Source organism: Ornithodoros turicata, unplaced genomic scaffold (genome assembly GCF_037126465.1).
Source record: "Ornithodoros turicata isolate Travis unplaced genomic scaffold, ASM3712646v1 Chromosome24, whole genome shotgun sequence".
Lineage (NCBI taxonomy): Eukaryota > Metazoa > Arthropoda > Arachnida > Ixodida > Argasidae > Ornithodoros > Ornithodoros turicata.
The window spans coordinates 1,539,302-1,552,672 of NW_026999345.1; the positions used below are offsets into that span (position 1 = coordinate 1,539,302).

Genomic DNA, 13,371 nt, shown 5'->3' on the forward strand with positions numbered 1-13,371 from the left:
TTGCAGTAAAAAGACATTTTCAGCACAGCCATCAGCTGCGATGAATGCCCTTTGCTGCTCACTAAAGGTACACTCGCTGCGGAACCGAGCGGCCAGGATGCGGTGGAAGACACGCAGTATAATTGACGACACTGTTATAGGCCGAAACTCCCCGGGAGCAGAAGGTACCTGAACCTTGGGAATGAAGACGACCCTCGATTCCTGCAGACGAGCAGGGAGCTCCCCAGACAGCAGCAGCTGGTTGAAAATAATAGCCAGGGTCGTAGCAGGGACGGCTCTAATGCTGGCCAAGGTGACCCCGTCAGGTCCAGGAGCCGACTCAGACGACGGTATCGCAGCGAGGCCTCTTCGGCAGTGACTGGACCCACCAGATCCAGCAGGGGGGCAGCGCCAGGCACCTCCCTGGTCTCGGACCAATCCGGGGGACCCGGTGCAAACGTCGAGGAGTGCGACACGGTCGCCGGGAATGTCGACAGCGGGACCGTCCAAGATGAAGCGGGCACACCCAGATCTCTACTTACGGTAGAAGTCCTGGATCCTCGCGTACTCGGCACGGCGACGTCCACGACGAGACTGGACCCGATGGGGACGAGGACCAGGGGACCGGGCAGCCCTGACCGGCTGCGGAGGAAGAAGGTCCATCAAGAAGGCCTCAAGAAGGCTGGCGTAGCTCTGCTCTACGACCGCACTCTGGATCAGGCGATGAAGAGCCGCTTGCCGACGCCCAGGGACGAGTTCACGACAACGTTCCTGTAGGTGTACCCTCAGTCGAAGGAGAGGGTCAGGGCCAGGCTGATGAGGTGGCAGAGAGTCAGGGCTTCCCACGTGACCAGAGCAGAGCACAGGCGCAGACAATGAAGCAGAGCCAATCCCGGAGGCAGAAAACTGTGGTGGGCTGGTACCGACACCAGAAGGCGACACCGGGGGACCCCGAACTGGGCTTACGGCGGAGGGTCTCTGCTGGAGAACTGCAGCAGCCGCGGCAACACGTTGACGGTGCTCTTCAGTGCGCCGAATCCCCTTGATACCCTCGAGGGTTCGGCCGGGGAACTGCGATACCAGGGCAACGTTCACGAACCTGACACCCTGGACAGTCAGTTCAGCTTCCTTATACGCCAGGAGCTGTCGTTCTTCTTCACTCCAGCGAGCATGTGTCCTGGCGACGTTGACAGCGGCATATGTTGGCCGAGGCCGATGGCGGAGGAGAAGACACGCAAACAACCCGCAACCTACCGTAACCGTAGGTCAGCATGCCCCACCGAGCGGGCATCAGGGGTCCCAGCCCTAGAAGAAGTGGGGGGCAGGACGATGTCATCCCCCGGATGTCGCAAGCTGTGATGGGCCCTTAGAGCCGAAACCGAAGAGAATTGTCGTTCGCACCTGGAACAGGGAACAGAAGGAGCAGTTGCAGGAGCCCACCGGCAGGACTTCCTCGCTGACGGAACTTGCAGAGCGTCTCCCATCTTGTGAGACGGCTGGGTGGTTAGCTGGAACAGCTGGGTTAGTAGGAGTATCCTCAGGAACAAGGATATCTGGAACAGTTCCTCCAGGTGGATCCTCAGGAACAAGAACAGCACCAACAGGAACAGGAACAGGTTGCTCCCTACTTGGGGAGTCAGGCGCATGCGAGTGCCTCTGATGCTGGAGAAGGCCCCGCCGTGTGGCATAGGACCTACCGCAGGCACAGACAAACATAGTGTGGCGTCCAAAACTGGCTGCCGGACCTCAGAACGCCGTGGCGATGAGGCACGAAACAATCGGAAACAACGTGCGGCAGAGGGGCGGTGTAGAGCAGGGAGCACAGCACCAAGAGCTTCACCACTTTAACACCTTAACCAGATTTAGCAACCTGTCCGATCAACCAAGCTAGCATCACATCAAGACAGGGCCCCTGGGAGACCACGTGGAGGTACTGGCAAGGGCTTCCTCCCCCAAAAAGCAGATTATTCTTACTTCTGCAGACTATTCTTACTTCCGCCTATCACTCGTCTTTGAATGCATTGTATTTCAAACACATGGTGGGTATTATACTTGGTCGTCCTTTGTGGCATTTAGCTATAAATACTTTATTGAACACAGCAATGTACAATAAATCGTTCCCTTTTTGATAGAAAGTTTAACTGCGGAACGTAGCCCGTAAGTGCCCTTTGAATGCGTTAACTGACCCAAGGCAGACTCAAAAACTTAACAGACCCATGACATAGTTACTTATCCTTAATGAAGAAAGATAAGTTTGGAAAGATCTACATAGAAGACCTCTTTCCGTAAAGGTTATGGCCATACAATGTACTAATTCGACCCCATACCTAGAACGAATTGCTTCCGTAATGGTACTCCGTGAATATTTTGCTTCCTTCTCTCTCGTGAAGTCTCGTAGTGACCTATATTCTCCTCTAATCTGTACATTGATTAGGCTGACTACTCCGTCCTCCTTGAGCAAAAGGTCAGGCTTGAACACCTCATCACCTGCTTTTATCAGTGGCTCCCTTACAACATCTTTGTTCAGCCTCAACAGGTGCTGCTGGATCCTCTTCACGACCCTGTCGTGTCTCTTGACTCGAATGCCATTGGTTCTTGGACATCCTTGTACAACGTGAGCGTTGGTTTCCGCGAGGTTGGAGCCAGCCCTACAACGCGTACCACGATTCCGTCCCCTAGCACTCTCTCTCTCTACCACATCTCTGCAAAGTAGGTAAAGCATGTATTCGGTGTTTCACCATATCAATATATTCTGATGATTTCAGGAAACGAGGTGGACTTCTCAGCAAGAATGGAGACGGCGAGTCTCTAGATTCTCGCAGACCTTTTCCATCCGTCGATGCGTAGAGGTGCGAGGTAAAGGTCCAGGACATCTCCTCTGAGAAGGAATCCTTGGAGTTTGGACATTTCCCTATGATAGAAGTCTGTACAAGTGAGATAGTTGAGGAATCGGTCATCTTTCATGGTACACCTTACAAGTCTTGTCAGTCTAAACCTTGGAATTGAGAGAGCAAAACACGGAATTCCTAAACCCCCGTCTTTGATGGAGGAAGAAAGAAACGCTGACGGTACGTCATGTGGGAGATGCAACATCGCCTTTACATGGCTACGCACTATTCTATCCACCTTCTGGAGCTCGTTGATATGAATATCTGATACAGTTTATTCATAGATAAAACGAGGAAGAATATGATAGAGGAGCAGGACCAACAGTTGGTGAGGCTTCAATGGTGTCTTGCAAAGCTTGAGTATCGCCGCTTTTACCTTGTCAAAACTTGCAGTGATGTCGCCAGACGGAAGGATTTTAGACGGAAAGCAGATTATTCTTACTCCCGCCTATCACTCGTCTTTGAATGGATTGTACTTCAAACACATGGTGGGTATTATACTTGGTCGTCCTTTGTGGCATTTAGCTTTTTTTAAATAATTCTGTTTCTACAAAGGGAAGAGATACCCCACAACGCACGAAGGCTAAGTCCACACACCACACTACCACCCCACAACCACTTCACCGGCGGGTCAACACCGAGGTCATACGACCAAACACGCGGTAACATGGTACGCCGCCCTGTAAGGCAATTATACTAATCAAGGAAATGTCTCTTCTAGTCAGTCCTAAGCCTAACAAAGTGTCCGCACTTGCTCGCGCCCAAACGCCACGGAAGGATAGCGTAATACTGGAGACAGTGGGGTCCGTCTCGGATCCTCCGCGAACTTGGTCCAGCAGGTCCTGACGACTGTATTTAAGCACTTTGTGCCCGTGAGCCAACACCAGCGGTATTCCAGTCCCGACGACCTGGGCGTCGAGAACCATCTTCGTCTCGCCTCTTCAAATGACAAGGTCGGGCTTCAGGGCTACGTCGGACACTCGATAGATCGGCTCTTTGCTGACGGCCCAGTCATTTTCGGGGAGTTGTTTGGCCACGTAGTTGACGACATTGTCGTGCCGGCGGGTCCTGGCGCCATGGGTCATGTGACAGGTTTCGAGTATATGCGCCAGGGTCTCCTCAGACTGACACCCCGCCCGGCACGACCGCTCAGACACCTCGCCTCTCCCAGAGCGAGTCCGACGGGGCGTAGCATTGATTCCAACTTTGACAGCATCAATGAATTCCCGTCCTTGGAGGATCCTGGTGCCCTCTCCAACCCAAGAGTGGGCAAACGGTACCAAAGGAGAGTCGGCCAGGGACGTTCCATCGTTTGAGCTGAATAGCCTTTGGGCCCACATCTTCTTCAGGGCTGCCATTGTTCTGACTGTCCTACCGTCAAAGTAACTTGCAAGTGACGCCTGCTCGTAGATGGCACACATGAAGGAGGACGTCATTGCCCCGCGAACTGCTGGATGGGTAGAGGCACGGGGCTTGGAGAGGCGAATCCGTTGAATGACAGGGATGGAAGTTCGCAAAGACGGAATTCCCAGTCCACCATTCGGTATAGCAGCATGAAAGAAAGCTTTGGGGACATCGTGGGGGAGCTTCAGCCACCTTCGTACTGCACTCCGGATATTAACATCCATTCTTTCTAGGATCCCCCGCGTCCGTCTTCCGAGGATCAACTGGTGGTAAAATCTGGGCAGAAGGTAACAGCGTAACACAACCAAACGCTGTTGCGGCTTCACAGGCGCCCGCTGAAACTTGGTAAGGCAGGTGACCAGGGCCTCGGTTGGGGGAACTGGACGTCCAGTCAGTGAGAAGTCGACACCCAGGTACTTCCAACTGAATTCCGGACCCGCTGCTGGAAACTGCTCACCCCGTATCCGGAACTTGACCTCCATGTCGACCTTCGACTTCTTATCCTGCCCGGAATACACTAGAGCAATGGAAAAATACTTGGCGGGATTAATTTCCAGGCCCTTGGCTTGGAGAAAGGACTCGACTTCGTCCAGTCGCTGCTGTAGACCCGCTGGAGCGTAAGCAAAGACCACCAAGTCACCCGCGAAGGCCATGATGTCCAGACGTGAGCCCCCGACATCAAAGCCAATCGCGGAGTCCTGGCGAGCGAGAAGCTCATTAAGGACGACATTGAACAGTCGAGGGGAGAGTGTATCTCCTTGTCTCACTCCTGAGGTCGGTTGAACCAGTCTTTCTGTAGAGTCGAAACGAAGGAGCGTGGGAGCGTCACCATAAAGATCCTTGAGGCATGCCACGAAGTCGTCGGACAAGCCCATAAGTTTGCATCCCCGAAATATAGCCTCGTAGGCGAGCCCATCGAAAGCCTTCGTCAAATCTGTGACTGCAGCATAGAGTGACTTCCCCTCTGATTTTGCCGAAGCAATAGCAGTTTTCAGGTGGAGGATGTTGTCAGCGCAGCCGTCAACTGGTAGGAACGCTCTTTGCCGGTAGTCTAGTTCAAGATGGGAGGCCAAGCGGCGGGCGAAGATCCTATGGTAGAGTCTCAGCAGAACTGAGGAGATGGTTATCGGACGATAGTCACCGGGGAGAGCTGCGCCCGGCTTTTTCGGGACAAAAACTGTGCGGGCATTGAGTAGTGGAGTAGGAACCCTTCCGCTGACTGTCATAAGGTTGAGCATTATCCGTAGAAGGACCATGGGTACTGCTCGAAGTTGTTCGGGGCGTCAATCCATCCAGACAAGGTAGCGGCCTTCAAGGAAGGAAGACAAGACGATGTCCTGGGAAGTGATAAGGTACATTGGGTACAGGCTCGCTTGTGGATAGCTAGCCCCTTCTCTCGTAGATGATGGTGTACTCATCATGATGGTCTCCCAAGACCTTAGGAACTCCTGGGGATCGTCACAGGCACCCATTCGTCGACCGTCGAGGATCTCCCTAGCGCAGTGAGCTTGGCGCTGGCGGAACAGACGTTGAGTCCTGGTGTAATCAAGTTTCTTTTGCTTTCGCTTGCTAACAACCTCCTGATGCTGACACCGGCGATCTCTGCTGGGAGCACCTCTCTAATGTACACACCTCTCTAATGTAGTCATTCAGTTCACTGTAGATATGACAGCCCATCACTGCCTGACGCCCGATGTCAAACAAACGCGCAGCTTGACGCGTCCCAGCAGGAGGAGCTCTATTCACCAACTTCCGAATATCCTCCAGAATAACTCGCCGACGAGCACGAACTGGATCAGGTGGGCCCACAGAAGGTGGCTCCGTGGACGCTGGGGCTCCAGTCGGTGGTACACTAGGATTGGGGTGACTTGCGCGTCCTGAAGCTGTGGTCCTAGGTGACTGGATGGAACTGGGATCGAACGGTAGGTCATCGTGAGCGGCGCCCACAGGTGGAAGATTCCCAACCAAGACTCGATCCGTATCAGCAGGTGCATCAGGGGAAGGCATCACAGGAGGCTGGTGCGGTGATGAACTGTGACCAAGGCTGGGATCCAAGTTTAAACCGGGTGCGCGCAGCTCACACACCAGCGTTCTGTAGGCAGGGTCCTTTCGGTGACACTTGATGGCTTCCGCCGTTCTTGCGGGGAAGAGGTCTTGGAGGGGGAGGTTCATAAACCTTGTGGGGTTTTCGCTGTCAAGCAGCTGCGCCTCCGCTCTGGCTAGGAGATAGTTTTCCTCGGAATTCCATCGGGCCTTCGCTCGTTGAGTGTTGATGCCCGCATGATAGGTCGCTGGATGCTTTGCTCTGCGATGTAGGCTAAGGCCAACCTTCTTCTGAAAGGCAGCTCCGCAGTCCAAACAGGGGAAGCTCAGGGCAGTGGCGCCCTCAGGGGAGTCTGCATGAGTCAATGGATTTCGACGTGAGGTAGGATCCGTGCTTGCACCTGGGGCCGGAGATCCAGCTGCCCGCTGGTCACGAGAAGTCCCAGGCCTAGGAGATGTAGAACCAGTCAGGGAGGTCGTGGTAGGGTGGGAAGAAGTATCCAGGGGTTCCATCAACTCGGGGAGGACGTGCTTCCTTAGTGAAGAATGCACTCGAAGGTCTTTACGTGTAGCGAAGACTTTTCCGCAGGAACAGGCGAACACTGGTGGCGTCAAGAAGTTGTGGGCGTCTTGGTTGGCGGTGGAGGAGGCAGTTGGGTGCAGGTTGGCACTAGGAGCCAAGGCCGCTCGGCCTTGGTTACCTCTTTGTTGAATTTCCTTACTTGCACCTAGGAAATTTTCACGCGACCAGGTAGGTAGCCTAGTCGAGCGTGGGGTGGAAAGCAGATTATTCTTACTTCCGCTTCTCGCTCGTCTTTGGATGGATTGTATTTTAAACACATGGTTGGCATTATACTTGGTCGTCCTTTGTGGCATTTAGCTTTTTTTTCACAATACCATTCTTCCCGGAAGAGGAACCGAAACCTAACCAGTGTAAACACTGGTCCTCCCCACTAGCCTAACGTTCCCTCACAAAACGTACAACACTCGCGGTGCTATTAAATACATAGAAGCACCTCACTCCCCCCTGAAGACAGCGTACTGTAGCTAACTTGAAGTCTTGCATAGTCATTCCGAGGGAGAGGAGGTCCTTCGTCGACCCTCTCGACCAAACGCCCCTGTAATTCAGAGTCAGGGACGTCACCTGCGGTTCTGAAGAACGCGTACCGCGAACCAACTCCAAAAGATCGGTACGGGAGTAATCCCTCACTTTGCTCTGGTGGCAGAGGTCCAAATCTACTCCGCTTCCCACTACCTGGGCGTCAATAATGACGGAGTTCTGGCCCCGGTAAGCAACAAGGTCCGGAACAAAGATAGTACCATCAGGTACCCGCAGATGAGGCTCCACACTCACTTCCCAGTGGAGTTTCTCCAAGCTAGCTGCCGCAAACTTCACTAAGTTGTTTTGCCGCCGAATCCGCGCAGAATGTGTTCGGTGGCAGGTCTGTAGCAGATGCGAAAGAGTCTTATTGGCTGAACATCCAGCTCTAGATAGTGTGGTTATATTGCGTCCCCTCTTCGTACGGGGCAACGTGGGAAGGGCGTTGATCCTCAACTTCGTTATGTCACAAATTGCCTACCAGGCAAGAGACGAGTGCCCTCACCCACAAAGGACTGGGCCGCAGGAAACTTCTTACACACCGTCAACGGAGCGCTATCATTGGAGCGGTGTAGCGAGTCTGCCCAAAATCCCTGAATCTTGCGCTTTGTATCCAGTGAATTGCCCTTGTACCGCATACAACGGTCAGCATGCCTCAATGCATCCTTCACCATGGGCAAAGCGGCCATTTTCACAATGGTGTCAGAGGTAGAGAACTCCAATCTGGACAGCCGCTCCTTCTTCAAATAAGGAATGCTCGTCCGGAGAGAGGGAATGCCCATGCCACCCTCACCTACCTGGGCATAAAAATATCCTAGGGGCACATCGTGCGGTAGCTTTGTCCACTGCCTCACTGAGGCTCGGATCAGTCGATCTAGTTTGTCGAGAAGGGTCGTAGACCATGGTCGCAGCACGAGACGGTGGTACAGGAGAGGCATAAGATGAAACCTCAAGATCACCAATCCCTGCTGAGGTCGCAGGGGGCCTTCTTCGCTCGCTCAAGGAGCATCTTCACCTCAGCTTCCAGTGATGTCCTCTTCAAGCCAAGAGGAGAGTAGGTGACGCCCAAATACTTCCAAACGTCGGAGGTGGTTCTGGCCGGGAGACTCTCCCTGCCGATCTTGAATCCTCTGTCGAGGCACTTCACCTTGCCGTCCCGAGGGGATGAAGCCAGTGACAGAGCAAAATACTTTCTCACGTTAATAACCAGGCCCCGATCACTAAACAAGGACATGGCCTGGTTCAATCGCTCTTGCAAACCGGCAGGCGTAGTTGCAAAGATCAGCAGATCATCGGCGAAGGCCGCACTGTCCACCACAAGTTCACCACTCCTGAAGGCCGTGTCCCCAGAACCACTACTCAGAAACTCATCCAACACAAAGTAGAATAGTATGGGCGACAACGGGTCTCCCTGGCGTACACCGCGTGTAGGCTTGACAAGTCGGGTACACCCTTGGAAGGTCAGCACTGTCGAACCGTCAGCATACAGCAGTTTGAGGTTGTTGGAATTAGAGGAGACAGGAAGCAGTAGTCCGTTTGTCTCGGTTACCAGATTCCAACTGGCCCGAGGATGTTTATTTACTCGAGCCACGGGGCAGGTGCTGGATGTCAGGGACTGGCGATGCGGCTGCTACAGGGCTCCCCCCCTAGCGACCTGACGGGGGCAGGGAGCGAAAACTGGCAAGCTTGCGTGCCCAGGATACGTGGCGTGGTCGAGGAATCGGGTGACCTGGGTGGAGAGGTGGAGCTGTGGGGTTGTCCACGGAAGAGGGTGCCGTCGATTTGTGGCTGCTGGGAAGGGGCGAGCTGAGGGACACGTCGAGGAACGCCGGCTTCAGGCGATGGACGGAGACTGTGTCCTGCCGGCCGTTAATAAGGAGGGTGAAGTGGTGGGTGGTTCTGGTGGTCACAGGGAAGGGGCCGGAATACGCAGGCTGCAGCGGCTTTCTGACGGCATCGCATCGCACAAACACGTGAGAACACGTATCCAGGTCGGGGTGTCGGTAGGTCGGAACGGACCGGGCAGGCGAGCGGGGTGGCACCGGGCGCAACGAAGACATAACACGGCGAAGTCGGGATACGTAGTCCTGTTGTGCGTCGGGTTGCGGGTCTTCTGGGACGGACAAAAATTCACCGGGAAGTCGGAGCGTTGTGCCATAAACCAGCTCTGCGACGGTACAGTGAAGGTCGGATCGGAGGGCTCTGCGTATTCCAAGAAGGGCAACGGGGAGTACTTCGGGCCAGGGTGTATCAGGAGTGGCACGCAAGGCGATCTTGAGCTGTCGGTGTAGTCTCTCGACGAGCCCATTCGAAGCAGGATGATAAGCTGTTGTACGAATACGTTTGGCGCCCAATGCGTTCGTGAAAGCGGCGAAGAGGGCAGACTCGAACTGCCGACCTCTGTCGGTCGTGATGATGGATGGTGCGCCGAAACGGGAGATCCAGGTGTTGATAAGAGCGGATGCGACTGTTGGAGCAGTGGAGTCAACAATGGGCACCGCTTCCGGCCAGCGGGTGAAACGGTCAACGGCCGTCAAGATGTAGTTGAAACCCTGGGAATGCGGAAGTGGACCGACCAAGTCGATGTGAACATGGTCAAAACGGGCGTCAGGTGGCAGAAAAGGTGCTGGCGACAGACGAGTGTGGCGCTGGGTCTTGGTTCTCTGGCACGGCAAGCATGTGCGCACCCAGTGCTTGATATCAGCGTGCATGTTCGGCCAGACGTATCGGGTGCCTATGAGCTTTCGTGTGCCCCGGACGCCGGGGTGGGAGAGAGCGTGAAAGTGATCGAAAATGGGACGGCGTAATGCGAGGGGGACGAAAGGTCGTGGCGAGCCCTGTGAAGTGTCGCAAATCACGGCGGCCGTCGCCCCGGGGAGGTGAACATCTTCAAGCTTGAGGCTGTTGGACGCGGGCTTCGTGCGCAGTACGGCCAGCTCTTCATCAGATGACTGAGCAGTGACAAGAAGGTCCAGAGACAGAACGGCTGAGCACTGCGCTGTAGTGGGTGTGATCAGGGTGGATATTCTACTGAGAGCATCGGCCACGGGGTTGTTGACGCCGCTCACGTGCTGTATGTCACTGGTGAATTCTGAGATGAAGGCCAGGTGCCGGATTTCTCGAGGTGTATATCCGGTACCAGAAGATGAGAGAGCATGAGTAAGCGGCTTGTGATCCGTATATATGGTGAATGATCGTCCTTCCAAGAAGTGCCGGAAGTGCTTCACTGCTAGGAATATGGCCAGGAGCTCGCGTCCAAACGTGCTATAGCGCGTCTCTGCAGGTTTGAACTTGCGCGAGAAGAAAGCGATGGGCTGCCAAGCAGAAGAAACTCGCTGCTGCAGGACGGCGCCGGCAGCACTGCTCGAAGCGTCCACCATGATGCAAGTAGGTGCATCGTGCCGGGGATGGACAAGAAGAGTGGCGGCGGCGATGTCTTGCCGGATTTTGTCGAAGGCGGCGATAGAGTCGTCGGACCAGGGTAGCGTGGCGGCGTCGCGTTTTCGGGAAGAGAGTAGAGCTTCCAACGGGGCCAGTGTGGCAGCACAAGATCGTATAAAGCGCCGATAGAAGTTGGCGAAACCAAGGAAACGTCTCAACTGTTTGACGGACGTGGGACGGGGGAAATCCTTGATGGCGGCGACTTTAGAGGGCAGAGGAAGGATGCCGTGCTGGTTAACGCGGTGACCCAGGAAGTCAAGCTCCGGGACGCCGAATTCACTTTTCGCGGCGTTGATTACAATGCCGTAATCTTGTAGGCGAGCGAAGAGGGTTCGTAAGTGCTCGGCGTGCTCTTCTGGGGTGGCGCTGGCAACCAGAATATCGTCCATGTAGGCATAGACGAACGGGAGGCCAAAGGTGACAGAGTTAATAAACCGTTGAAATGTCTGGGCTGCATTACGCAAGCCGAACGGCATACGCAGGAACTCGTAGAGGCCAAAGGGTGTAATGATGGCGGTCTTCGGAATATCGTCTTCCGCCATGGGTATTTGGTGGTAGGCGCGCACCAGGTCGATTTTAGAGAAAACGGTGGCGCCTTCGATGTTAGCGGTGAAGTCTAAGATGTTAGGGATGGGGTATCGGTCGGGCACCGTAGCGCGGTTTAAGGCACGGTAATCACCGCAAGGGCGCCAGTCTCCCGTCTTCTTGGGCACCATATGGAGTGGGGATGCCCAGCTGCTGCTTGACGGTCGGATAATGCCAAGCTCGAGCATATGCTCGAATTCAGCCTTAGCGATGGAGAACTTTTCGGGAGCCAAGCGACGCGGGCGAAAGTGAACGGGCGGGCCTTGAGTGACAACGTGGTGTACGACGTCGTGCTTGACCGGGCGAGTCCAGTCGGGGGGCTTGGTGAGCTCAGGGAAGTCTTCCAGAATATGGGAGTAGGGCGACGCCGGCGCACAGTAAGAAAGGCTGTGGCAGGGTGGAATGCGATGCCGGATGCCGTGAACCTGAAGATGGGTGGTGGCGTCGATAAGGCGTTTCCGAGCGACGTCAACGAGGAGTCCGAAGTGCGTGAGAAAGTCAGCACCAATTATGGCCTGGGAGACATCGGCTACGTGAAAAATCCATCGGAAGTCTCGTCGTAGGCCCAGGTTCAAAGTGAGGGACTGCTGGCCAAATACCGGGATGGTGGTGGAGTTGGCGGCGCGTAGGGTGAAACACGGTTGTCGGCTGCGATGGGCTTTGCTAGCGGGCATAACGCTGACATCGGCACCGGTATCTATGAGAAAGCGTCTGCCTGACACACGGTCTACAACGTAGAAAAGGCGACTTTCGAGTTGACCCGGTGCACTTGTCGCCATTAGTGACTGGGCGGGGCGTTTCCCGACCACGAGCAGGGTTGGAAACAGTGCCGGGCCTCGGCGCCAAACCGCTGGTGGTACCAGCACATGCCGTTGGACCGAGGGCTTGGGCTGCGCCGGCCGCGAGGAGTGAGCGATCGTCGGCGGAAGCGCCGGGGGCTTGGCGAACGGCTCCGCGCTGCCAGTGTCGCGACAAGGTGGGTTAGGTTGTTCACCTGCTGCGTCAAGCTTTCAATGGCGGCCATGTGCTGAGAGGTGTCTTGCGTTGGTGCGGGGGTAGACACTTGCGAAACGGCTGAAGGTGTGGGCTCTGGGAAAGGAGGGTGTGGTGTCTCCACATGCATTACGGAGGGTGATGGAATAGCAACCTCCATTACAGCATCGGCGAGGGTGGCGAGTTCGTCCGTTGAAAGGTTTGTCGTAGTGGCTAGGACCATCTGCACATTTCTCGGAAGTCTTTGCAGAAAGAGTTCTCTGAGGAAGCTGTCACTTGTGGAAGCAGCTCCGTCACCGAGCAATTGCTTCATGCGCCGTAACAGCTGCGTGGGGCGTCTGTCCCCGAGCTCCTCCGCAGACAGAAGCTGCTGAAGACGTGCGCGGTCGGAGCAGGTCGTTCGCTTGAGAAGTGCGGACTTCAGCTTGTCGTACGGGCAATCCGCGGGTGGTGAAGCGATGACATCATAGACCTCGTCGGCGGCGGATGGAGAGAGCGCTGCGATGACGTAATAGAATTTCGTGGTCTGGGCTGTGATGCCGGACAGATGAAATTGGGCCTCGGCCTGAATAAACCAGGTGGCTGGGTTCCGGTCCCAAAACGGTGGAAGTTTAACGCTAACGGCGGTCACGGAAGTGGGCTGTTGTACCATGCTGGGGGTACCGGGAGTCGTGGTGACGTGGCCGTCCCCTGTAGACATGGTGAATAGCGTGGAACGTCAAACGTCCGGGTCACCAATTGTTGGAATTAGAGGAGACAGGAAGCAGTAGTCCGTTTGTCTCGGTTACCAGATTCCAACTGGCCCGAGGATGTTTATTTACTCGAGCCACGGGGCAGGTGCTGGATGTCAGGGACTGGCGATGCGGCTGCTACAAGGTATTGAATAAACTCATCAGACAGCCCCTTCCTTCGAGCAGCATTACATATGGCTTGAAAGGT

At 55.1% G+C, this 13,371-nt stretch overlaps 1 protein-coding gene across 1 annotated transcript; it reads right to left on the minus strand.

Moving 5' to 3' along the window:
• Nucleotides 1–12,217: 12,217 nt before the first annotated feature.
• LOC135373379 (uncharacterized) lies at nucleotides 12,218–13,132 on the minus strand. Its single transcript, XM_064606597.1, has one exon. It carries the CDS (start codon nucleotides 13,130–13,132, stop codon nucleotides 12,218–12,220), a length of 915 nt encoding a protein of 304 aa, XP_064462667.1.
• Nucleotides 13,133–13,371: the final 239 nt, after the last annotated feature.

Bases quoted from the DNA above. Each gene is read 5' to 3' on its own strand.
- LOC135373379 (XM_064606597.1), bottom strand. From the start codon at position 13,132: ATGTCTACAGGGGACGGCCACGTCACCACGACTCCCGGTACCCCCAGC.